The 23,933-nt window shown below is 48.6% G+C and overlaps 2 protein-coding genes and 1 long non-coding RNA gene across 7 annotated transcripts in view; 2 read left to right on the plus strand and 1 right to left on the minus strand.

Annotated features, from left to right (window-relative positions):
- On the minus strand, positions 1-21,702 carry Oas1d (2'-5' oligoadenylate synthetase 1D). 4 transcript variants are annotated; one of them, XM_087578482.1, is made up of 6 exons: positions 21,306-21,702; positions 7,924-8,212; positions 5,387-5,583; positions 2,109-2,344; positions 1,289-1,442; positions 1-459 (listed from the first exon to the last, which is right to left on the minus strand). In XM_087578482.1, exons 1-6 carry the CDS (start codon positions 21,354-21,356, stop codon positions 430-432), a joined length of 957 nt encoding a protein of 318 aa, XP_087434608.1. In that variant the 5' UTR covers positions 21,357-21,702; the 3' UTR covers positions 1-429.
- Positions 14,214-19,969, plus strand: LOC134481189 (uncharacterized). Its single transcript, XR_015634789.1, has 3 exons — positions 14,214-14,423; positions 14,555-14,696; positions 18,548-19,969. It is a non-coding gene; the product is annotated as an uncharacterized LOC134481189 (long non-coding RNA).
- Positions 21,394-23,933, plus strand: part of Oas1a (2'-5' oligoadenylate synthetase 1A) — a 10,651-nt gene continuing 8,111 nt past the window's right edge. For both annotated transcript variants that reach the window (NM_001436428.1, NM_138913.3), the window contains 2 exon segments: positions 21,394-21,644; positions 23,002-23,290. In NM_001436428.1, the coding sequence (NP_001423357.1) occupies positions 21,462-21,644; positions 23,002-23,290 (472 nt within the window). In that variant the 5' untranslated portion in view covers positions 21,394-21,461.

A 23,933-nucleotide genomic window follows, 5' to 3' on the forward strand; every position in this document is an offset into this window, starting at 1 on the left:
GAGCTTGCAACAAGTACTCAATGTTTCTAGTAGAGCATGAAAAGTCATACACGTACTTCTAAGGCCCCATCCCTCAGAGTGCACACCCCCCCCCCCGCAATGGCTTGCTGTGGCTTATCATAGATAATCAGACATTGTTGGACTGAGCTTCACAACAGGTGAAAAGGTGGAAGTCAAGGTTAAGTTTGTCCCTTTCCTTCAGAGTCCGACTCCCAGAGAACACTGTGGGGGATAAGGCGGGTGAAGCAGGCTGTGAGGAAGGCTGTCCCTGGGCAGGGCAGGACGGGATCAGAAGCCTGGAGTCTGATCACAGGTTGGATGCCCCTCACTGGAGCCTGGTGCACCGAACTGTTCTCTCCAGGGCAAGGTCTTACAGCAGAAGAGCACATGGCCCTGACTCCAAAGCCTCTTGGGCAGGTCCTGCTGGGCTCACAGGATGACACATGTTTGTTTCTCTGGCTACAGTGAAAAACACAATCATGTCAGGAGTCTGCACTGCTTCCAGGAGGGGGGTTTAAACCAGCTCTGAGGGGGGTGCCATGACCTGAGGGGGGTACCACGACTGTACACCTGGAGCTCCTCAGAAAGGGGGCCAGCACATACAGAAGTGGGAAGACAGCCATCAGGACACCCTTAGGACTATACCCATTGAGTGTACACATGGCCCCGCAGGCAGGCACTACATTAATAGATCTGCCAAACGGGAGGCGTGGCCCTGCCACCTCTCTGCTGCAGGACAGCCCTGTAGGCCACTGTTCCCACAGCTGCCTCCCTCCGTGTCCCCTCTCCCTTCCTTCCTGACCTTCTGAGGTTTCTTTCCCACATCACTGCACCCATGTTCATCCCCCCCACCCTGAGGTCACAAGTGACATCACCAGGTCCCTAGCATCCGGCAGACCCTGCCCCAGGAGGGGAAAGGTCCAAGTGTAGGTACCTCTGTGTGGCTGTGGTTGTGGGATGGCCCTGAGTCTGGCCACATGAAATGAGACAGGAAAGACAAAATACTTCGTGGACCTGACAGTGGCGTCAGAGTCCACAGCATTCTAGCCCAGCCAATCACTAGATGAGTGTCCCTGAGCCAGTGGCTTCAGCTCTCAGAGCCTACATATCTTGTTTGTCTGGGTGCACCTGTACACATGTGTGTATACCCACATGTGTAACAGCACAGAGATTAAAGTCAGAGGTCATCTTGGGAGATATCTGTTTCTCCTACCATATGGTTTCTATGAAAATATTCTCTGAACAGATGGAGTGACCGGAGCTGTGCACAAGGGGACGAGGGTCTCACCGGCACTTTCCAACTGTGAACAAGGGACATATCGCTGTTCCTAAAGAAAGACGACTGCACCCAGGCCCCAGCCTCTTCTGCCAGCAGGTGCCAGGCCTGGAGGTTTGAACCAGCCACGTTCCTTGTTGGGTCAGCAGGGTCCAGGATCACGGGCCTGCAGAACAGCATTCAGGGAGGGAATTGAGCATCTGGTCAGTGCCTCAGGTGCCACTTGACAGGGTCAGGGGAACCTTGTAGAGTAATCCTATCCAAGTTTGTCCTTTGTCCCTGCCCCACAGAATACAGCAAGACTGGAGGGATCCTTGGGCATGACCTGAAAGGCTTGGATTCAAATCCTCTACCCGTTAGTAGCTGTGTGTGCTGGGGCAGGTCCCTCAGGTTCTCTGATCTGTAAGATGGGGAGAGTTGGACCAGCCAGTCTCATGGGAAAACTGAACACAACACAGGATCAAGACACGTCACTGCCTAGGGTGACATAGTACCCTATTATTTACAGGTAATTGGTCCACTGCAGGTCTTTGGTGCCTGACAGCCCTTATGACACGGTTACTGTTGGATAATCTCTGTTTCCACCCAATGTACTCTCTTTACGTTGCTGTCTGGGACTGGACAATGTCAAAGACTTTGTCCCTTATCACAGGCAACATAGCCACCCTCCCTGCATTCCAGGTCACTAGTACCTCACTCTGATTGGGTGTCAATCAGGTGACAGCGCCCACTGCAGGAGATGCTGCACGGACACAGAGATTCCCACCTCTCCCTTTTCACAGCATTGCCGCCTGACACCCATGGGGATCAGAGCCATGTGGGGACAAGCTACCTGTCTTTTTGGAGTTGTTTGTTCAGGTACTCAGAGACCTCATTGTGATTAAAGTCATAACACAATGTCCAGAAGATTAGGAGACACCGATATTTGATGATCAGTTCTAAGACACTTCGGAAGCCCCGGGCTATGTATAGCTCACAGGTGTTTTCAATCCCCAGTTCCCAGGCATGGACCGTGAGCAGCTCCAGGGCGTACTGTGGGGGCAGCAAATCCCCCAGCTTCTCCTTACACTGAGAAGAGAAAAACAAAGAGAAAAACTGGGCTCTTAGCTGTTGTGTGGGGGCTGCTTCTCTCAGGCTCAATTCAGCTGCCACCCGATGATGTCCTTACAGGTTTATTGTCACACAGCCTCACCCAGTCATTTACATTCACTCTATGGCCCCTCCTGTGCTATAGCCAAGAGCTGAGTGGTTGAGATGGACCCTGTGTGCTCCACAAAGACAGCATTCACTAGCAGGCACAAGAGGAATCAAGACACCATGAGTGACAGCTAGAAGTGAGGGTGGGGGCAGGACATAAGGAGTGCTCACTATGGAAGTTTTCTCATGGTCTCTCTGAAGTGAAGGGGAAGGGATTAGAGAGATTGCTCAGGGGTCAAGTGCCTCCCTCCCCATGCACGGGTGAGAACTAGAACTCAGATGCCCAGCATCTACATGAGTGGGAGGCTTTTGATGAAGCTGATTCATAATCCTAGCTTAAAGGGCTGGAGATGGAGTTTCCAGGGGCTGCAGGACTGTCCAGAACTGCTGATCCAGCACACAGTGTGTCACATATGAGACACTGACTGATTATATAAGGTATGGAGTGACCGAGGACCAACCCTCACACTCCAGCCTCCACAATCTTATGCACACACAAGCACACACAAATACAGTGCGCTCCCACAAACAGGTATATATACAAACACCACACATACATTGAAAAAGGTAGTCAAGAAAAATATTGAGAAGCCACGCACAGAATGAGATAATATCTGGAAATGACGGGGAAATAGAAAGCTTATAAAGTGACATGAAGGATTCACTGAAGAATAAAGCAGGTATGCAGAGACTCAAATGAATCAGCAGCCATAATACACTGAATTAGACACGGCTGAAGAGAGAGTTAGCAGATTAGAAAGTGGACTAGAAGAAATCACTTAGAACAAGCACGGAAAGCCATCCATCCCCATCCCCTCCCCCTCCTACATCAACACTGCCCCCTGCTGTTCCCCCAAACCCTGGTATCTCTGAACCCCTCTGTTCTGCTTCTTACCACTTTTCCTCCTTCATTTTTTATTTTCCCACTTTGTGCCATTTTTATTTCTCTTTGTGAACCTGACACAGAGAGTGCCATCTGGAGAAGATGGAGCCACAACTGAGAAAGTGCCTCCATCAGCGTGCCCTGGACTGAAGCTTGCGGGGCCTTTTCTTGATCAGTGTGGAGGGCCCAGCAAATTGTGTGCATTGCCTGTCCTGGGCAGGTGGCCCTGAGGTGTTTTTAAAGCACAGACTGATCTCCCAAGGGCATCAGGCAGCTAGCAGTGCTCCTCCATGGCCTGTGCTTCAGTTCCTGCCTCTGCTTCCCTCAGTGATGGGGTGTGGTGCAGGAATGTGAACCAGACTATCCCTTTCCTCCCCAGTTTACCTTCCAGAATCATCTTTACCACAGCAGTGAGCACAGACTAGAAACTAGTCCTAGGGAGGGGGCGCTGCTGTGACTGACCCGCCATGTTGTTCTTTGGGAGGATTGAGAAAGGACCTTGGAACTATGGGTAGAAAAGCTGTGGAGAGCTGAGAGCCTAAGGGGTCGGTCGTTTGTGGGAACATGGAAGACAGGAGGGCTGAGAGGCAGGCAGGGGGGCAGAGGCTGGAGTGTGAAGTCTCAGAGAAAAGCGAAGACTCATCTGGGCTGTCTGTGTGCTGTGTTTGGATTAAGAATCAGTGGTTTCTCATCAGCTGGGGCAGAGAATCAGCTCAAATAGCTTAGAAACAGCAGGATGGGGCCAAGGCTTCTAGGAAGAGTTTCCTCATGGTCAGCAAACAGAAGACTTTGTGCAGGGGCCCCAAGACTGCATCTGCAGGTGTCAGCCACACCTGGAACTGCAGAGGGCTCTGCCTGGCTCCAAGTCCCATGAAACCTGCAGGTTTGGAGCCATCATGGGGAGCAGCTGAGCCCTGGCACTGAGAGAGGCCAGGAGGAGCCATTGGTGAAAGTGCAGCCTCAATGGCAGTGGAGACCCTGAGACACTGGACCTGCCCTGAGCAGGAGACAACTGTCGGGAACAGCGCAATGTGAGAGCAGAGCTGGCCTGAGCGTGAGACCCGCTGTGTGAGCTGTGACCTACTGTGTGAGCTGTGACCTACTGTGTGAGCTGAGACCTACTGTGTGAGCTGAGACCTACTGTGTGAGCTGTGACCTACTGTGTGAGCTGAGACCTACTGTGTGAGCTGAGACCTACTGTGTGAGCTGTGGATGCCAGAGCCCGAGAAGCTCAGTGAACTGTGAGTCCCAGATATCAGATACTGAGCTTTTTCTTACGATTGTGACAGGGACCTGGTTCTTTCCTCTTGGAGTAAGAAAGACTTTTTTAACTAGTGTTGTTAAATTTCATATGAGACCTCCCTCGAGAATACTAGTCTTGTTACATGTTAAAATTTTAAAAAATGTATTTTTGTATTTTTTTCTTTTACTGGATATTTTTTATTTACATTTCAAATGTTATTCCCTTAAGCTTTGTCTTTTTAAACCTAGATTGCTTTTTTAATTGCATGATGTTGACATGACATCTGAGTAAAAAGTCAGAAAAGGAAAGGTTCAATTGATGTGTTTGAGCATCAATTTGAAAGTGGGTCATTTGTGAAAGTGAGTTTTGCCAATTAGACATAAGGTAGGGTTCACTGGGCAGGAGGCAGCCTTAATCGAGACAATCCCTCAATCGGTCTGGTTCAGGGTAGTCTGTGCGGACATGTTCGTGACCAGTGATGGATGTGGTTGGTGCCATGCCTGAGCGTGTGCTCTGTGGAATAGAGCATTCTGAGTGAGCCATGGAGATCAAGGCAGTGAGCAGAGTTCCTCCATGGTCTCTGCTTCAGTTACTGTCCTGACTTCCCTCAACCATGGGCTGTGACTGGGATGTGAAACCACGTCAGACCTTTCCTTCCCCAAGGTCCTCTTGGTCATGTGATAAAGCTATCATTGTCAACAGACAGCGAACTAGAATAGACCTCCTATCTGTCCTGAATCCCACTCTCTACACATCAGGTCCACAGTGTCTGAACCACATGCCTTACCAGTTGATACCAGTACTTGACCAGGCGGATGAGATTCCACATCTTATGTCCAGGATGCTTCAGGAAGTGTTGTTGGAGCTCTGTGAAGCAGACGGAGAACTCGCCCTCCTTATCCAGGTTGGTGCTCTCACGGATGAGGCTGGCGTAGATTTTGTTGTAGATTCTGGGATCAAGGTACTTGTTGTATCTCCAAGCATCTATAAAGAAGTTTCATTCATGTTAAGACTCAACCCTGATCTAAGAGTCTTCTGTACTTCTAGGGTCACAATCACTCTCTATGGGCTTCAGTGAACACTGCAGCATTGGACCACAGCAAACATCACTCCCCATACAGACACGATCCCCCACCACGCCTCTGGACTCCATACATGAACTGGTCCTGGAGAGCCTGTGCCACCACCTGCTCTTGGTAGGTTGCCTTACTCACAGGCCTGGAGACAGGGGTGGGAGGAGATAGCACACTGTGGTCACTCACAGAGAGCGGCACGGTCATCTGATGATGGCCAACCATGTTCTGGTGTAGCATGGAGCTCTGCACTGCATTTGTACACCAGATCTTGTGCTCAGTCTTTTCAGATCGTGGGTGGATCGTGTGTGCAGGGATGTGGGAAACGCACATATTCAGAGGCCATGAAGAGGAGATGGGGTTTCTTCATTTACAGTTTATCACCCCCTCCCTTTACAGCAGGGTCTCTCTGTAATCATGTTGCTTGGCTGACATCCATCAGGCCACAGAGATTCTCCTGTCTCTGTTCCAATAGCACCAGGGGATACGTTAATGTGTGGAACTTCCTAAGAATAGGTGGGCATTGGGTATTTGAACTCAGATCCTCATGAGTGTGCAGCAATTACCCTTATCCACTAGCTGTCTCCCTAGGTACTGTGTGTCAGCCGGGCATGAATCTCTGTAGTGCCTAACTTAATGCCATGTGGTGTTGATTGCCCAGTTACTGAGAGTTTGGGGATGTGGTGGTTGTGGGTGTGTCCTGTGAAGTTTTACAGTGGACCAGGCTATGGAATTGTTTGTGTGTGTGTGTGTGTGTGTGTGTGTGTGTGTGTGGCTATGTGTAGGTGTGTGTATGTTAATAGTCTAGGAGGTTGAAGGCTGTGCCTTGGGTGTCTCCACGTGTGTGGCCTGGTTATAGCAGGCTATACTATCAGGCTTTGATGCTGGCACAGACCCAAATCACTCACTGATGGAGCTTTGGACAAGTTCAGTCCCTCAGTGTCCCAAAAAGTGCTCAAGATCTTAATTACTATTTCAGGACACAGCACACAGTAGGTCTCATTTGCTATGTCACCCGGGTTAGGGCTGTGACTGGGGTCCTCTTGGCCATCATCCCCATGAGCATTCCCAAGGTGATCCTTCTGTGATAGAGTTCCCATCCCACTGGAAAGCTGCCACAGGCTGGGCAAGTCTATGAGCAAGACAGGCCTCTGGGGTAGCCCTCTCCCAGCTCATTTCTGGGTCACTCCCTCTGAGCCCCCTCCACTGAGCAGGGTTCTAAGCCTCTTTTAGCTTCCCACAGCATGCTGCCCTGGTCCTGGTCCCCAGGCTGGCCCTCTCAGTCCCTGCTGCCTGAGACTGCACTGTTTCCAGGGCTCTCCTAAGCCAAGGGCCTTGTCTCAAAGTAAATAGCAGCTCACACAGTGGCCAAGAGAGGGTGCTGTGTCCCCCAAATATAAAACCCCAAGTGTTCTCCAAGGTCCCGAAACCCATCCTCCTGTTTCATGGGTGTTCCTGATAGTCTTTGAGTAGAGTTGATCAATTTGTAATTTTGGGGACACACTGTGTCTCTGAGTCCTGATACAAAAAGATCTGAATATAGAGGAATATTAATGTGCAATTATAGAACACATATGTGTGAAAGTGGAAGTTTGGTGTAGGTGTGCAGGGAGTCTACACCTGAAATCCCTGAACTGGGCTGGTAGAGACAGGAGAATTCCTCAGGCTCACTGTCTGATAGGTGGACATGAAGCTGGCCCACCCACCTATCTGAAAACAAACCAGCCATCACACTTGCCTGTCCCGTAGCGGGTGGAGGAAGCCCAAGTGTGTGCTGAATTTGTATAATTGTTTATAGCTGGAGACTCATAGCCTACAGACACTTCTAGGAGACTAGGCAACCCCTCCCCCAGCTCTGTGCTGTCCCTAATAGACATGCTGAGCCTCCAGATGCCAGAGACTCTGGGTTCAGCTCCATCAGAGCACACACCCCACCTGATCCCAGCTCCTTACTGCAAGAGCCATGAGGTGGGGCAGCAAACTCCAGGTCAACCTCTCAACCAAATTATCTTCCTTAGTAACCAACATGCAGGGCTGACCTCTGGTCATTACACACTGGTGCAAACATGTGCACTTATATCATGCTCCCTCCAACACACACACACACACACACACACACACACACACACACGCATACACACACACACCAGAGACAGAGACAACAGAGACACAGAGAGAGACAGAGAGAAATAGAAGGGAGGATTCAGGGGTGAGGAAGGGCAGGCTGAGGCTCTGCTGCTGGCTGACTTACACAGGACATCATAGGCTGGCTGCACATCAAACTCCACCTCCTGCTGGAGCTGGGGCGAGCTCAGCTTGATGCTCAGAGACCTGGAGTTGTCCTGCTCTGAGCTCTGGAACTCAAAATTCAGTTTAAACTGTTTCTCTTGCTGCAACTGGCACAGGTGTTTCCAAATTTCCTCAATGAACTCTTCTCGTCGCTTTAACTGATCCTCAAAGCAGGTGAGATTGTTAAGGAACACCACCAGGGTGGCCTCTGACCTTCCCTTGAGCATGGAGTATTCATCGTAGCAGCCGCCCTAAAAGACAAGGATGAGAGTGACAAGGGAATGGGACAGCCATGCTGGGCAGTCCAGATGCTGAACAGAGTAGGAGTCCATCCCTGAGAGTGACCCTTGGGCTGAGAAAGCTGACCCATGTGTAGTGGAATTCTATTCAGCCCTGAAGAGTGAAATTATCTCTGGAGGAGAATAGATGGTCCTGGATCTCCTTGTGGTACAGGAGATAAACCAGAATCAGAATGAGGAACATCTTTGCTTTATCTATTTATTTCCAGAATTAATTGTGTGTGTGTGTGTGTGTGTGTGTGTGTGTGTGTGTGTGTGTGTGTAATAGAAGAGAACTCTCTGAGGCAGGTTAGTTTCCAAGTACAAGTGGTGGGGATGGTAGTAGGTGAGAGAAGACTGAGGAAATTACCACAGGTGTACGAAACTGTTGTCACGATCCCCCGCTGTCGAGGAGCACATTTAAAGACATAGACCATAAACACCATTCCAGAAGGAAGTCTCTAACAATACTAGAAGGTCACAGAGCAAATGTCAAAATTAAGAAAATTTGAAAATTCACAAAAAGAAAAAAAATGAGAAAACAATAAGGGATACCGCAGAGATCCTCCCTAAATAAAATGCTGAGCTCAATCACTAACACATTTGCATCCCTGACATAGATGAGTGGACATGACACAACAACGTTTCTGCAGCCTTTCACAGTGACTGCGGTAGGGACTGTCATCATAAAGTCCCATTTGACAGATGGAAACATGGGCAATGAGCTTCCTTCCATCAGTCACCAGTTGTCCATGGTGGGGTCTCTGTTCTGTTCTCTGCCCTGTGCCATAGCTGGGGCTTACATGAGGACACTGGGCACAGAGTAGGTAGGTGGCACTCGCTCCCCACTAAGGACTGCAGTCTGGCTTCTCAGAGTCCTCTCCCACCCCATCCTGGTAAGCTCAGGATAATGAGACTCACCATCACAATCCTAGAGACCCTCACAGGGTGGGTGGCACCTTGGAAGCATCTCTCAGTCAGGAAAGCACATATAAAGTCAATGTCTGCTCTGACCTCAGTAAGGAAGGTGGTGTCAGGAAGGAGGTGATCCTGTATGAATCTGTCCAGCCTCCAGATGGGGGTATTGGCAAGTTTCCACGGCATCCTGAAGCTAGGATTGTACGCTGACTGCAGCCTTGCCTCTGGCTTCAGCTGCCCCTTATATCCATAGCTGGTTCCTCTTTCCCAGGAAGGGCGGGGCTATGCAAATCAGACTCTACACTTGCCTCCTTTGGCTCCTGGGATCCCTGACACTCTGGGGTTTGATTACCTGCTGGCATTTCTTTGGACTGTCAAACCCTCATCACTGCAGGCTGTGGACCAGGAGGCAAGAAGCATCAAAAAGATAGTTTCTGTTGTTCTTCCTTCTTGATCTTGAATTGTTACTAAAGAAAAATAATTTGACAGTCTCCAAGATTTTTAACAACAGAATACACACACACACACACACACACACACACACACACACACACACCTCACTAAAACATGGAGAGCCAGTGAGAGAAAGCCAGAAGATGGCAGGCGGCAGTTCCAGCACAGCTGTGGTGGGTTTGTCACAGGGGACTGGTCCATACTGGATATTGTCTTCAAGGTCACAGCTAGCTTGAAGGTCAGACTTGGGGTCTCACAGTTCTGTGGGTTCTCAGATGCACACCCATGATGTGATCGTCATGCAAGCCACCATCAGAGACAGTCTCTCTGCCTCCTACCCCCACCTCCATCTGTCCTCGATAAAGGCCAAAGGTTTCACATCTTTCTTTCAGATGGGATCTCACTCCTTTGCCCAGGATGGATGTGAACTTGGGGATCTTCCCATTGTCCTTCCAAGTGCTGAGGTGACAGGGGTGTGCCTCTGTCCCCAGCTGTAGTCACCTGGGTCATCAATTGTCACTCTCCACTCCAGTAGCATAGAGTACTGACTTGTGTCCAGGACACACCCCCATGAGGGGGAGCCTGTCTCCATGCCAACCTCTCTCTGCCCAGCAGGAGTGAATATTCATCATGGCAGGATGGTCCACACCTGTGATCCCAACCCCTGGGAGGTGAATGCAGACGGTACAGAGTTCGAGGCCAGCCTGGGCTATGTAATGAGGCTCTGTTTCATTGAACAGGAATAACAAGGCTCTTCCACACACATATGTATACATGCGCGCACACACATGCACTGCACCCACACACCTAAATTTCTGTTGCAATTGCTGCAGACACAAGGAACAGAAGACTGAGGAAATTATTATTGCATAGGCTCTCCCGTGGTTAGGTGGCTTTAAGGGATTTCTTTTGAAGAAGCAGAAGCCATGGCCTCATCATTCAGGTCAGGGGCTGGCCTTTAGCCAACACTCGTCTTCACGGCCTGGTTGATAGCAGAGGATCTTTGGTGGATCCTGACCTTGCCTGAGGGACCTGAAATACTGGAGGCCCCTCCCACAAGTGCAGGATGGGAGGACAAGAGGCCAGCTGAGGGTCCTGAGCAGATCTGGGCAAGGACAAAGCTAATTTTATTTTAATTATTCTATGCCATTTATTTCATGTGTGTGAGCATGTGAAGTAAGAGGACAGCCTGTAGGTGTCAGCTGTCTCACCTTCCAACAAGGCTCTGCTGGGGACCAAACTCAGGTCATCAGGCTTGGTGACAAACACCTGTGCCTTCTGAGCTATCTCAGTGACCCTTTTTGGTTTTGTTTATGAGGCTGGATCTCTGTTATATACTGTCTGCCAGTCTTCTTACAGCGATCCTCCTGCCTCAGCCCCTCGTTGCTGGCATTCTAGTGTTTCACTGTGCCCAGCTGATCTATAACCCTTCCGTGTTCTCCCGTGCATCTTAATAAGGTTCATTCATCCCAACGAAGCCAACCCTTGTCAAGTCTGACTGAGACAGGGTGTGTCTGGGTCACAAGGTGTTTTTAAGACCGTGATTTGCCCTCTTGGCCACTTGTCCATCTGCTGCTGGAGACATGATATCCTTATAAGTCACCTGGAGGGACCTGACCAGCTCTGGAGAAGTGGTTTGTGCCTCTTGAAAGGCAAAATAGAGTGGAATTAAGTATCCTCCTAGACATTTTGTAAAATATTCTTTGAAATTATCTTAATATACATTCAATGTATTGTGATCACATTCACCCTCCCCATTCCTCCCATGTAACGCTCCCGTGACTCTTTTAATGAATGAAACACTGGATCCAGTCAGTGCGTCTCATAGTCACACAGGTGTGAGGACAAACTACTGGGATCTGAGTAACCTGCCAGGGACCGCAGCCCTAAGGAAAACTGACTCTGTCCTGGCTGGGTTTAACGCCAGCTCGAGTCAAGCTAGAGTCATGTGAGAAGCAGGAACTTTGGATGAGAGATGCCTACATAATATCGGATATAAAGACATAAGGTGCAGCCTGACGTTCTGTCTGCTTATCAAAAGAGCTGTGGTAGGCTCCTCCCTGGGGCCTGTGACGGCCTATCTGTGGACTCCCCACCAGATGTGCAGTACCAGGCTGGAGTGGCCTCCTGTGGAGTCCTCCTCAAATCCATTGAGAAAGTGTCCAGTTGTTCCCTATAAGATCCCTGCCACCAGTGCACCCATGGGCAGATTGTGCCAGGCCAGTCCTTATTGGCAGGGTTCCCCTGCTGGGTAAGACCCAATGGTGGGCACTGAGTGCCTGTTAAAGGTGCTGAAGAGAAGCCCATGATAATTGGGCTCTTGTTCTGCAACATTCCGACTCTCCATCCCTGAGTTCTGATTAGTTACTCAGCCTTGTAGAGTCTTTAACACCCTCGTGGTTTCCTTCTTCTTCTTCCTCCCCATTCTTGGAAGTTCAGTGTTAAAGACTCTGTGGGAGGCAGGGAAGGAAGCCGACTCTGCCTGGGACCCTGGAAAGGGCTCCTGAGTTGCTGTCTGAGGCAGGGACCTCTTAACCAAGGATAGAAAAACACAGGACTTCCAGGCAATTGCAGACTTGGAACAGGATGCAGGGTGCTGGGGACAGACTCTGCAAAGACCCAGAGGTGGGAATAAAAACCAGAAGAAACAGAAAGGAAGGCGCAGACTGTGTGTGAGAGACAGACACAGAGTCACTGAGTACGCAAGGAAGGGGGCTGCTCCACCCCGTAAGGCTGCAGGGACAAACTGTGTGGTTTTGCCTGTGCCAAAGTGACAACAGTGTTCAAAGAGCTGAGAGGCTCTGGGTCAGAAACCCAAAGTGCAGACATCAGTAGGTGGTCCTTTCCAGTGTTACAATCAAGACTCTGCCTCCACCTGTGCCTTCTGCTGGCTCCAGCTGTCCAGTCTCGGCCTCTACCCTCCCACCACACTCTGTGCGTTGAGCCCGTCATGAGAGGATGTCAAATGCCTCAGGATAGGACCTTCCTTAGGACCAGTGTGGGACCCAGGTGTGTTGTATGTCCCAGGTTCTGCCTCTCTTTGCCAGTGGTGTCCAGATGTCACCAAACCACAGGCAGTGCCAGGCCGAGGACAGAGACAGTCTGTGTTTTCTCTTGGGTCTTGAGATTACAAGTATAAGCAAGATCAGAAGGGGAGGGCAGGGTCTGGGACAATTGCTGTGGCTCCACGGCTCCTCTGGAGGTACCCCGGTGTCACCAGTGTCCTGCTTGGAGAGGAAGTCAGGAACTGGGGGATGGGGCGCTGTTGTCTGCATCTTCCTTCTGGGCATGAGGGAGCCACTGCATGGCAAACCTGAAGGGGAGAACCAGGCCCAAGATAAGCAGGGATTGGTCCAATTGGAAGCCAGTGTCCAGTGCTGAGCGCAGAAGGGGCTGGAGAAGAGGGAAGGAGTCTAGTGTGGACATGATGGGTCCCCAGCTTGGCAGGAGACCCATGGCTATGGTTTACTAAAACCCTCTCTGTGGATCTGGCAGTGTTTCAGAAGAGGCAAGACAGGAATCATAGACCAGCATTACCATGTGCACCGAAGGCTCGGATAAAGCACCAGGCAGATGAGTGTGAAGGGCTCTGTGGTCCATGGGATATGCATTTTCTCACTCCTGTGGGCGTTTGGGCTCCTGGTCCTCAGGGATGCAGAGTGAGAACTGAAGGAACGGGGGCCAGGGAGACTCACTCCTAACTCCTTCACAGAGATTGAGAGTGAACACTGGGGACAGGAGTAGGGTGTGGGGACAGGAGCAGGGGTTGGGAGCTGGTGGCCCTAAGCAGTTTCCTACCTTCTTTAGTGAGCAATGGCTCAAGGGGAGAGAGCACACGTGGTGGGTCTTTTGTGGTTTTTGTATTTGTGTATTCATAAGATGCTGGTTCACCATGCTGACCTATAGAACCATTAGGTCTCTGTGTGAAGTAAGTGTGTGCGTGTGTGCGTGTGTGTATAATTCCAGATGGTGGGACCCCCAAGATATTCAAAGTTCTGTGAATTATGGTTAGACATATAATGAGATCTACTTAATAGGGAAAAAAAGGATGAAATATGTAAAAAAAGGAAATTAAGAAAGTAAGGAGAGAGAATAAATTAGGTTTGAGTTTGAGTCAGTGCATTGTGAATAAATTCAGGGCTTCAGATCTCATCCTCACACAGACAACGAAATTTTAAAGTCATTGTGGGTCACAGATTGCCTGTAATTCTATTTTCCTGCAGTCAGTGGACCTCGGTGTCTCTAGTGCTCTTAGTACTGACTCTCCAACCCCACGGTGTTGATTTTCTAAGGAACAAATGTTTCACCCTCTTAAGGGTCTTTATCTGTATACTTACAGAAGCACATAGCACTTGATATCTCAGCTGTCTGAGCCCTGGTGGGGACATTTTGCCTTAGGTATAAGTTAACACACACTGCACAAGATACTAATGTGAAAGACCCCCTCCCAGAAAGGGAATTGTACAAGCCCAAGGCCCTCAACTATAGAAGTAAAAAATAAGTTTTTAGATACACAGACTCAGAACTAAAATAAGCCTGGGAAAGTTCAGATGTGTCCAAGCTTTGTGGTACAAGCTGACCCATCATTTAGACGAAACAGACCATAAAAGAAAACAAAATACAGAAACCAGTCTAAATTATTGGTATTGCTTTATGGGCCACCTCACAAGAGATAAGCCCCTAGCCCCTGACATTCCGGACGCCCCAACCTACACGTATTCTCTTGCTGTGTGACAACCTCATTTGAATAGTCAATTGGGTGTAACCATACATCTGCGCCTCACTTGAATACACCAACCATGCATCTGCTTCTGTAAGCCTGCTTCTGCTCCCCAATACCCTATAAAAACCCGTCCCTGGTTCTGTTAGGTGCGCCAGTCTTCCGAATTGACTGGGACGCCCACAGATACCTGTGTATCTTGATCAATAAAAATCCTCTTACAGATTACAGCCTGTGGACTCAGACTGGTCATTGGGCTAGAAGATCTCCCTCCTGAGGGAAGATTCTCTCTGAGAGTCTTACATATGGGGGCTCGTCCGGGATCGGAGATCCTCTGCCTAGAGACCGCCAACCACCCACCGGGAGGTAAGCTGGCCAGTGTTTGTCTTGTCCTGTCTTGTCTTGCTTTGTGACTTGTTCTGTAAATGCTTAGTTACTTGGCTTGGATCTAGACCGTTTGTATTTGGGCGGGCCAGAGAAGGAGCTGACGAGCTCGGACTTCTCCCCCGCAGCCCTGGAAGACGTTCCAAGGGTGTTTGGAGCCCAGTTTTTTTTTTTTCGGGGCTCAGCCCATATCGGTAGGATACATGGTTTTGGGTTAGAGGAGAGAGGAGAGAGCCGGATCCACTGAATTTCTGGTTTCAGTTTGACACCGAAGCTGCGTGGAGCGTCTGTCTGTTGCTTGTTTGACTGTTAGAATTGTTTGTCTTCTTTGTGTCCTAATTTTCTTTGAACATCTGTGGAAATTGGTTATAGGATGCTTTGTCTTGGTCTTGTTTGTCTGGTTTGTTTTCTGTGGTATTGTCGAGTGTCTTTTTGGCTTTTGTTTCGTTTTTGAATTTGGACTGACGACTGTGTTTGAAATCATGAAACTGCTTTGTTTGTCAAGGAGTTTTACTTGGTCCTCTTGGTGCTTAACTTGGAAATAATTTGCTTGAGAAAAATTGTTTTCTGCCGGGGAGTTTTATCTTTCTCTCTTGAGCCTCCTCCCCAAGGAGAGATGCCCCTCCCTTTGCTCCCCTTGTCCAGTCTAGTTGCTATTAACAGTTGTGTATGAAGGACTCCAGATTAGCACGTGACCCTGTCTGAAGCAGGCATTAACAAGAACCTGAAAGCTTTACCTTGGATCCTGAAGAAAATTTCTCCCTGTTGCTTAAACATTCACAGCTTCTAAGGAAGGGACAGCACAGAGTAGAGAAATATAGGGGCTGAGGGTGACAAGCATGCAGGCCTGCTAGCAAGCTGCAGGCTGCGCGTGGGCAGTGGCGCAGCTCAGGCCAAGTCAGTGTAAGAGGAGTTTCAAGGTAATGAGGCCGGCCGGGGTTGACACTTTGACCACAAAAAGATAATATAAAGTTAGTGGTTGTTTTATGAGACTTTTGGCCCTGAAAAAAAAAATAATTCCAGTTGCTGCCTTCAGTGGCCAGACCTTCAACACTTGCTCACAGAAAGAGAGTGTTCATTAAGAGAAGTTCTTTAAGGGAGCCTGCCTTATCTGCTGGCCCTATTCCAAGAGAGGAGTTGATCTCCGACATTAAATAACCTTCTCTGTTAGTCATCATTGACATGGAGAGTGCCTTTGATCCTATCCCCACAGCAGCCAGTTCTTGCCCCTATGGTCAAAATGCCCCAGGTTGGGGGGCAGAGAAGCCCCTAAAATAGTTTCGAAAAGAATCTACAACAAACTGTGAAGAACTTTGTTTTGCCAGCCAAACTTTAGAATTCAGGCTTTGGCTGTGGCCAAGGTCAGGATTAATGTTTTCTTTTCCATGGGCCTTTAACCCAGTGAGACAGTTTGGTAAAGGGCTGCTACTGAGGTCCTGATAGCCCCAGGTGAACTGGTTACAATTCTTTTGTCAGCCACTTGGCATCTAGCATCCAGGTCCTAACCATCTCTCCATCCTTTTGTTATTAGTTCTTAAGTCCAGATAGTCGGTAACAGATCAGCTCCCTCTCTGCTTGCCGTTCTATTTCACAGACACAAAGCTTGTGCTTATTTGTACAATGGCCTTTTTGTCCAAGAAAGTCCTCCTGGTTTAGCTGTGTGACTAAATGCTATTTGCCCTCTTCAGTGGACCTCTATTCTCAAGATTCTCTTGTTTTCTCACCATCCCATTTGAGGTGCTTGTTAGTAATTGTTACAGGTCTTCTTTACCACTGAGGAAAGACGGAATCCTACTAGAGGCCAGAAAGATAAATCCAGACATGGATGGAAGGCCCTCACTCCTGACTGTTGACTTGAATACCCCTGAAGGTAGGGAGTGCTCCGGGTCTGCCACCAGGCTCCAAGGGTGGGTCTCCGAGGGGCTGGAAAATGCCCCACCAATCTGGCTAAGATAAGGAAAAGATATAAAGAGAGAAAGTTACAGAAATTTGAAGGGTTAAGCTAAGTTGCTGAGAGTTAGTGTAAGTTACAGAGAAAGTAAAGTTAAAGTGTAGTTACATAAGTGGACAGCATCTAATAGCTATAGAGGAAGATACAGAAGATATGAGAGCGACTGAGGAAGAGAAAGAAGAAAGAAGGTAAAAAGAACAGGAAGCTAGGGAAGAAAAGAGACAAAAAGAAAAAGAAGCTAGAGAGCCAAAGAGGGATAAAAGACAGGAGAGGAACATATACTGGCCACAGTAGTTAGAGAACCTAGGAAGACAGTACCTGGCAACAGAAGAGAATTCCTAGCTAAAGATCAGTGTGCCTATCGCAAGAAAAAGGACACTGGGTCAGGGACTGCCCCAGGAAGAACAAGAAGGGCCTCTCCAGCAGCCCGGAAGGCAAGCCTCTTGGTCCTAGAGTGCTGGCTATGTGCTAAGATAGAAGGAAAGCCTGCCCAGTTGTTTTGTGAATACGGGGGCCCAACACTCTGTGCTCCTACGCCCAAATGGGCTAGTGTCCAGCAAAAGACCTTGAGTACAGGGGACTACCGACAACAAATGATACTCATGGACTACCCGAAGAACGGTGGACCTTGGCGTGGGCCGGGTATCCCACTTGTTCCTTGTGATTCCAGACTGCCCCTACGAGTCTAAACCCTGCTCCCGGACACCGACCTAGCACCCCCCTTCATGACTGTCAGCAGGAGCTCACTAAAGCACAGGAATGGCAAAAGATCTGACTGACCAGCCACCAGAGGGGGTAGATGTCATCTGGTTCATAGATGGGAATAGCTTCTTAGAGAAGAAAAAAGATGGGCTGGGACAACAGTGGTAGATAAAAACAGAGTCATATGGGCTCAGGCCCTACCAAAAGGCACCTCTACTCAGAGAACTTGCTCCCCTCACCAAAGCCCTTGAGCTGAGAAAGAGACTTAACATCTATGTGGACAGCACGTATGCCTTTGCTACAGCCCATCAGCAGAGGGGCCTGCTGACATCTGAGGGCAAGAAAAAAAGAGATTCTGGCTCTGTTAAGGGCCCTCCATGACCCAGCCAGACCGAGGAAGAGACTCTGGTACACCTCAACGGGAAAGAAGATCCTGCTACAATTTTTACAGGCAGAGACATGATAAAACAAATGCATCAATAGACTCACTTAGGGGTAAGCAAACTCATCCAGACGTTTTCAAAAACTAAATATTATGTCACAGGTCTCAAGTATCTCGTGGAACAGATAGTGCACTGATATATACCATGCCAACAGGTAACTGTTTTCAAGAAAGTTGACTGTGGTAGGAGGCTCCGTGGGGAACGGCCTGGATACTACTAAGAAGTGGACTTCACAGAGATAAAACCAGGAAAATATGATTTCAAATGTCTCCTAGTGTTTATAGATATCTCTTCAGGAATAGATAGAAGCTTTCCCCACCAAGCAAGAGACAGCCTCTACAATCATCAAGAAGATACTGGAAGAAATCTTCCACAGGTCTGGAATGCCCAAGGTAATCTGGTCAGACAACAGCCCTACTTTCGTTGCCAAGGTAAGCCAGGGTGTGGCCAAGTATTTAGAGGTTGATTGAAAATTACATTATATTTACAGACCTCAAAGTTCAGGACAGGTAAAGTAAATAAATAAGACTCTAAAAGAGACCCTGACCAAATTGACCATGGAGACTGGCACAGACTGGGTGACACTCCTTCCCTCTTGTTCTCTTCAGAGCAAGAAATACCCCTTCCAAATTCAGCCTTACCCCCTTTGAGATCTTATATGAGGCCTCAGCTCCCCTGACTGTATTAGATGATGTTACTGAACCAACATGTCATAGTAATAATGATTTATGTGCCAGGCTAAAAGACCTACAGGTGATACGGAAAGAAGTCTGGTCACAGCTGGCAGCAGCCTATGCCCCGGAGACCCCTGAGACATCTCATCAGTCATCAGTTCCAGGTCAGAGACTACAGCTACACTGAGCCCAGACACTCGAGCCTCACTAGAAAGGACCGTACCTGGTGCTGCTGACCACCCTGACAGCCGTCAAGTCTCAGCCTTCACCAGTCGAGTACTAGCTGTTGGGGCTGAGAGCCGGGACCTAGAGGGACACTCAGGATGTTTGCCCTGGGTTCCCTCAGAATAGGTGTAAGGATAGGCTTGATTTTTATTGCAAATGATATAACATTACATATATTAGTACTCCTAACACTTCTTGGGACTGTGCCTCAGGGATCACAACCTATATAAGTTTAAAAGTTCTAAAAGACCTTGGTGTATAGGTTCAGATCGTGTCCAGATTAAAATCCTGATGCTAAAGACTTAACAAGACACAAAAGAGAGTTGAAAATTATTTAAGGCTATCTAGGTGCTACAAGGGCAGCACAAGGACATCTGCTGTTGCCCTACAACACAAGGCTTATAGGGAATTCAGAACTGCCATTGACTCAAATATAAAAAAAGAGTAAAAAAGATTTTTTAGCTGACCTCCAAGAATACCTAACCTCCCTCTCAGAGGTAGTCCTTCAAAATAGGAGAAGATTAGACCTGGTATTCCTTAAAGAAAGAGTCTGTGTGCTACACTAAAAGAAGAATGTTGCTTCTATACAGATCAGACAAGAATAGTAAGAGATACAGACTTTCAGTCATTCAAACTTTTGTGCTGAGACAACAGTATCAGATGGTGAAACAACAAAAAAACAGAGGTACCTTAACCAAGTTGAGTGGAAGATTCCACTCAAGGACAAAAAGAAAATGGGGGAATGAAAGACCCCCTCCCAGAAAGGGAATTGTACAAGCCCAAGGCCCTCAACTGTAGAAGTAAAAAATAAGTTTTTAGATACACAGACTCAGAACTAAAATAAGCCTGGGAAAGTTCAGATGTGTCCAAGCTTTGTGGTACAAGCTGACCCATCATTTAGACGAAACAGACCATAAAAGAAGACAAAATACAGAAACCAGTCTAAATTATTGGTATTGCTTTATGGGCCACCTCACAAGAGATAAGCCCCTAGCCCCTGACATTCCGGACGCCCCAACCTACACGTATTCTCTTGCTGTGTGACAACCTCATTTGAATAGTCAATTGGGTGTAACCATACATCTGCGCCTCACTTGAATACACCAACCATGCATCTGCTTCTGTAAGCCTGCTTCTGCTCCCCAATACCCTATAAAAACCCGTCCCTGGTTCTGTTAGGCGCGCCAGTCTTCCGAATTGACTGGGACGCCCACAGATACCTGTGTATCTTGATCAATAAAAATCCTCTTACAGATTACAGCCTGTGGACTCAGACTGGTCATTGGGCTAGAAGATCTCCCTCCTGAGGGAAGATTCTCTCTGAGAGTCTTACAAATGTTGCATGTAATTTTAAAATCCCCAAGCTTGGTCCAGCTGGCTCTGGGACTAGTCTCGTGGTTTTGCTCCATCTTCCTCCATTTGTTCTCTCAGTCCCTCCCTCTTGTCCCTCTTGTCTTCCCCTTCACCTTTTCTCCTCTCTCTCTCTCTCTCTCTCTCTCTCTCTCTCTCTCTCTCTCTCTCTCTCTCTCTAACTTCCAGCCCCAACTTTACCTTCCACTGCCCAATCACAGGCTCTAGCCTTTGACCTGTTAAAGCGGGGAGCAGGTTGAGTGCAAGATCTACTCCTCATCTAGGGCAGGATTAGTATGAGAAAATAAACAGCACCAAGGCAATCCATAACACACTATTAAGCCAGTTAGAAGAAGGACACACAGTGGCCACCGTGTAACACCAGCGCTGAGGGGACCAGCCCAGAGGAATCATGAGTTCAAGTCCAGCCTTGGCCTCAAAGTAAGACCACAACAACGAAGTGAAAAAACTCTAAACAAGAGAGGAGAAGACAGAGGCAGGGGGTTGGGGGGGCGTCACACTGTTTTGACTGTTTTGATGCGGCCTTGGGTGGTGGTCCCATGAGTGTGCATTCAGGATATGCGCCACTCAAATGCTGTCAAGCTTGCCGTGGCCTTGACAGATAGTTCACTGCAATATCCAATGCTGACCTGTCCTGTCGCAGGCTGATGGTATAACCTTTACTTAGCTCTTGGGATAGCCCTCGGCTAGCCCCCACGCCCACAGCCCGCCTCCCAGCACCACAGGGGAAAAGGTAGGATGCGAGTAGGAGAGGAGGCTTCTGGAAAGTCTGAACATTCTGTTAGAATTTTCTGTAATCGTAGAACTGAAAGCCCAGAGATAAAGGAAAAACAAAACCTGTTCAAGTGCTGTTCTTTAAAGGAAAAAACAAACAAACATGTTGTCCGCCTAAAACGTTTGCAGGAGCTGGAAGCCGAGCTCAGGAGCCTCCAGCCACCTTCTGCAGTTTCCTGAATCGGTCTCCCCTCTTCTCCTGAGTTTAAAGATTACTCTTTTTTTTTTTTTTTTTTTTTTGGTTCTTTTTTTCGGAGCTGGGGACCGAACCCAGGGCCGTGCGCTTCCTAGGCAAGCGCTCTGCCACTGAGCCAAATCCCCAACCCCAAAGATTACTCTTATACATGCTTTGTAACAGCTTTTCCCAGAAGAATCTCTGAGAAAGCCAGATCAGTTTCCCTATGCCTTCTTCCTTGGGTGGGATCCTAAGAAAGCTTTGGCTAGGAGGTACCTGGTCAGAAGCTCTGAAGTCATTGGCTGCCCGGGCCTGGATAATTTGCATATCCCCGCCCCTCTCGGGAAATGGAAACTGAAAATCTTGTTCCAAGTTCAACCAGGCTGCGAGACACAGGACCTGCAGGCTGCAGAGGCAAAAGCTCCGGAGGTCATGGAGCAGGAACTCAGGAGCACCCCGTCCTGGAAGCTGGACAAGTTCATAGAGGTTTACCTCCTTCCAAACACCAGCTTCCGTGATGATGTCAAATCAGCTATCAATGTCCTGTGTGATTTCCTGAAGGAGAGATGCTTCCGAGATACTGTCCACCCAGTGAGGGTCTCCAAGGTGGTGAAGGTGAGCCCTCCTCAGCCTGAGCTGACTGAGATGGGGTGGGAGAGAACTCTCAGAAGGGAGGCTACGGCCCTGACTCCTCCTCCTCAACTCTGATCAGAGCGGGCTGTGGGTTTTTTCCCCAGGCACCACATCTGTATTGGAGAAGGAGCCTCAGCTACGGTTTATGTTCCTCACTCCTAGGCCACATCCATTTCAGAGTCAGGGAAACTGAGGCCCATCTCAGTTAAATAGTTTGCTGGAGAGTGGGAGGTCAGGGGATCCTACCTTTGCACTGCTGTGTGACATAGGGTAATTTAACTACCTTCTCCATGCCCAAAGTTCCCAGTCCACGCCCTGGGATGGCAAGGTCACATAGACTAATTCCAATGTGACACAGAGGACAGAACAGGACCTGCCTGCTGCTCGACTGGATTGATGGACCCTCTCTGGGCTTGGTACTGGTCCTTCGAATCGCATTTCATGACAACAGTACCTAACTCTCAGGCTCTGTAAAGGCTGCAGAAATGAAGTTTTTTCTTGTTTTTAGTTGGTTTTATTTTTATCTTTTTTAGTTGTGAGTGGGTGCTCTCTATGTGTTAGTGCAGGTTCTCACAGGACTGAAGAGGGGGTGTTAGATCCGTGAGAGCTGCAGTTACATAGCTGGCTGTCAGCTGGCCTACTTGGGTGCTGGGAACTAAACTGAGGTCATCTGCAAGAACAGCAGGCACCTTTAACAACCGATTCACCTCTCCATCCTCAGATGTGACAATTTGCAATGTCCTCTCTCAACATTGGCTGGTGCTCATGTGTGTTAGTGACGATTCTCAGCATTTTATTTAGGGAGGCTCTTCTCAGTACGAACTCCTCTTTTTAAAATGTTTGACTTGTAGATGTTGATCAGTTTTCTTACTTTTCATCTGCTCTATGAGTTTGTATGATATTCCACATGACACTGTGCTAAAGTGTCCCCCGTTACTCTTTCTTACTCTTTTCCTTTAGATCCCTATCCTCCCCCACTCCCACACACACTCCCCCTTCTCTCCTTTTCTTTCTTTCTCTCTCTGTCTCTCTGTCTCTGTCTCTGTTTCTCTCTCTCTCACACACACACACACACACACACACACACACATACACACACACACTCGAACACACAGATATAGACTCCACAGATAAACATGAATGTTTGTCTTTCTGACTTCTGGTGGTATCTTCTATACCGTGTCATTCTTGAGGGCTGATTAGTATTCCACTGCACATGTACCAGCTTGCTCTATCCATCTGTCCATCCCCCTCAGTGTTGGACTCCTACTCTGTTCAGCATCTGGACTGCCCAGCATGGCTGCCCCTGCCCATTGTCATTCTCGTCCTTGTCTTTCAGGGTGGCTCCTCAGGCAAAGGCACCACACTCAAGGGCAAGTCAGACGCTGACCTGGTGGTGTTCCTTAACAATTTCACCAGCTTTGAGGATCAGTTAAACAGACGGGGAGAGTTCATCAAGGAAATTAAGAAACAGCTGTATGAGGTTCAGCGTGAAAAACATTTTAGAGTGAAGTTTGAGGTCCAGAGTTCATGGTGGCCCAACCCCCGGGCTCTGAGCTTCAAGCTGAGTGCACCACACCTCCAACAGGAGGTGGAGTTTGATGTGCTTCCAGCCTATGATGTCCTAGGTAAGCCAGCCTGCCAGAGAGCCTCAGCTCAGCCTTGTGCACGCCTCCTTCCTCACTTCTAGTTCCGTGTGTGTGTGTGTGTGTGTGTGTGTGTGTGTGTGTGTGTGTGTGTAATTGAGTGTATGTTGAATAGGTGTTTACTTGTGTGTGTGTGTGATCCTGAACCATGGCTAACACAGCTCAGGAGTCATCCATCTTTTTTGAGACCTTGTCTCTCTCTGTTTCAGAATGCACAGGTGAGCCTGACTGGCTGGGCAGAGCTCAGGGACCCTCGAGTCTCCCCTTCTCAGTGCTGGCATTACATTCCTACCCCACCAACACTGGCCTTTTCCCTGAACCCTGGGATTCCAACGTGGGTCCTCATGCTTGCAAGCCAAGCACAGTACTGCCTGAGCCATCTCCCCAGCCCACACCTTCTGTCCCTGAACTGAAGATGCTTAGCATCTGAGAAGTTCACCCCAAGACAGCATCTCTTCAAAGCTGCACTGAGAGGATTTTAGAAATTTGATAGCAGGGAGAGAGGATCCATCCCAGAAGGACATTAGGTGGCGAGCTGGCTCAGTGAGGGGAGGAAGTCACACTAGCTGCTCCCTTAGCATACCAGTCCCATTCAGGGCTGGCTGTGGGTTTTGTCTTTGTAAAC

The sequence above is a fragment of the Rattus norvegicus genome, chromosome 12, assembly GCF_021556685.1.
Source record: "Rattus norvegicus strain SHRSP/BbbUtx chromosome 12, alternate assembly SHRSP_T2T, whole genome shotgun sequence".
Taxonomy (NCBI): Eukaryota; Metazoa; Chordata; class Mammalia; order Rodentia; family Muridae; genus Rattus; species Rattus norvegicus.

Coding starts and splice junctions, on each gene's coding strand:
- Oas1d (XM_087578481.1), bottom strand. CDS start 9,343: ATGCCGTGGAAACTTGCCAATACCCCCATCTGGAGGCTGGACAGATTC. Junction 5,584..7,923: donor GCCAGCCTATGATGTCCTGT/GTAAGTCAGCCA, acceptor ACTTCTTTATAG/ATGCTTGGAGATACAACAAG. Junction 460..1,288: donor TTCACAGTTGGAAAGTGCCG/GTGAGACCCTCG, acceptor TTTTCACTGTAG/CCAGAGAAACAAACATGTGT.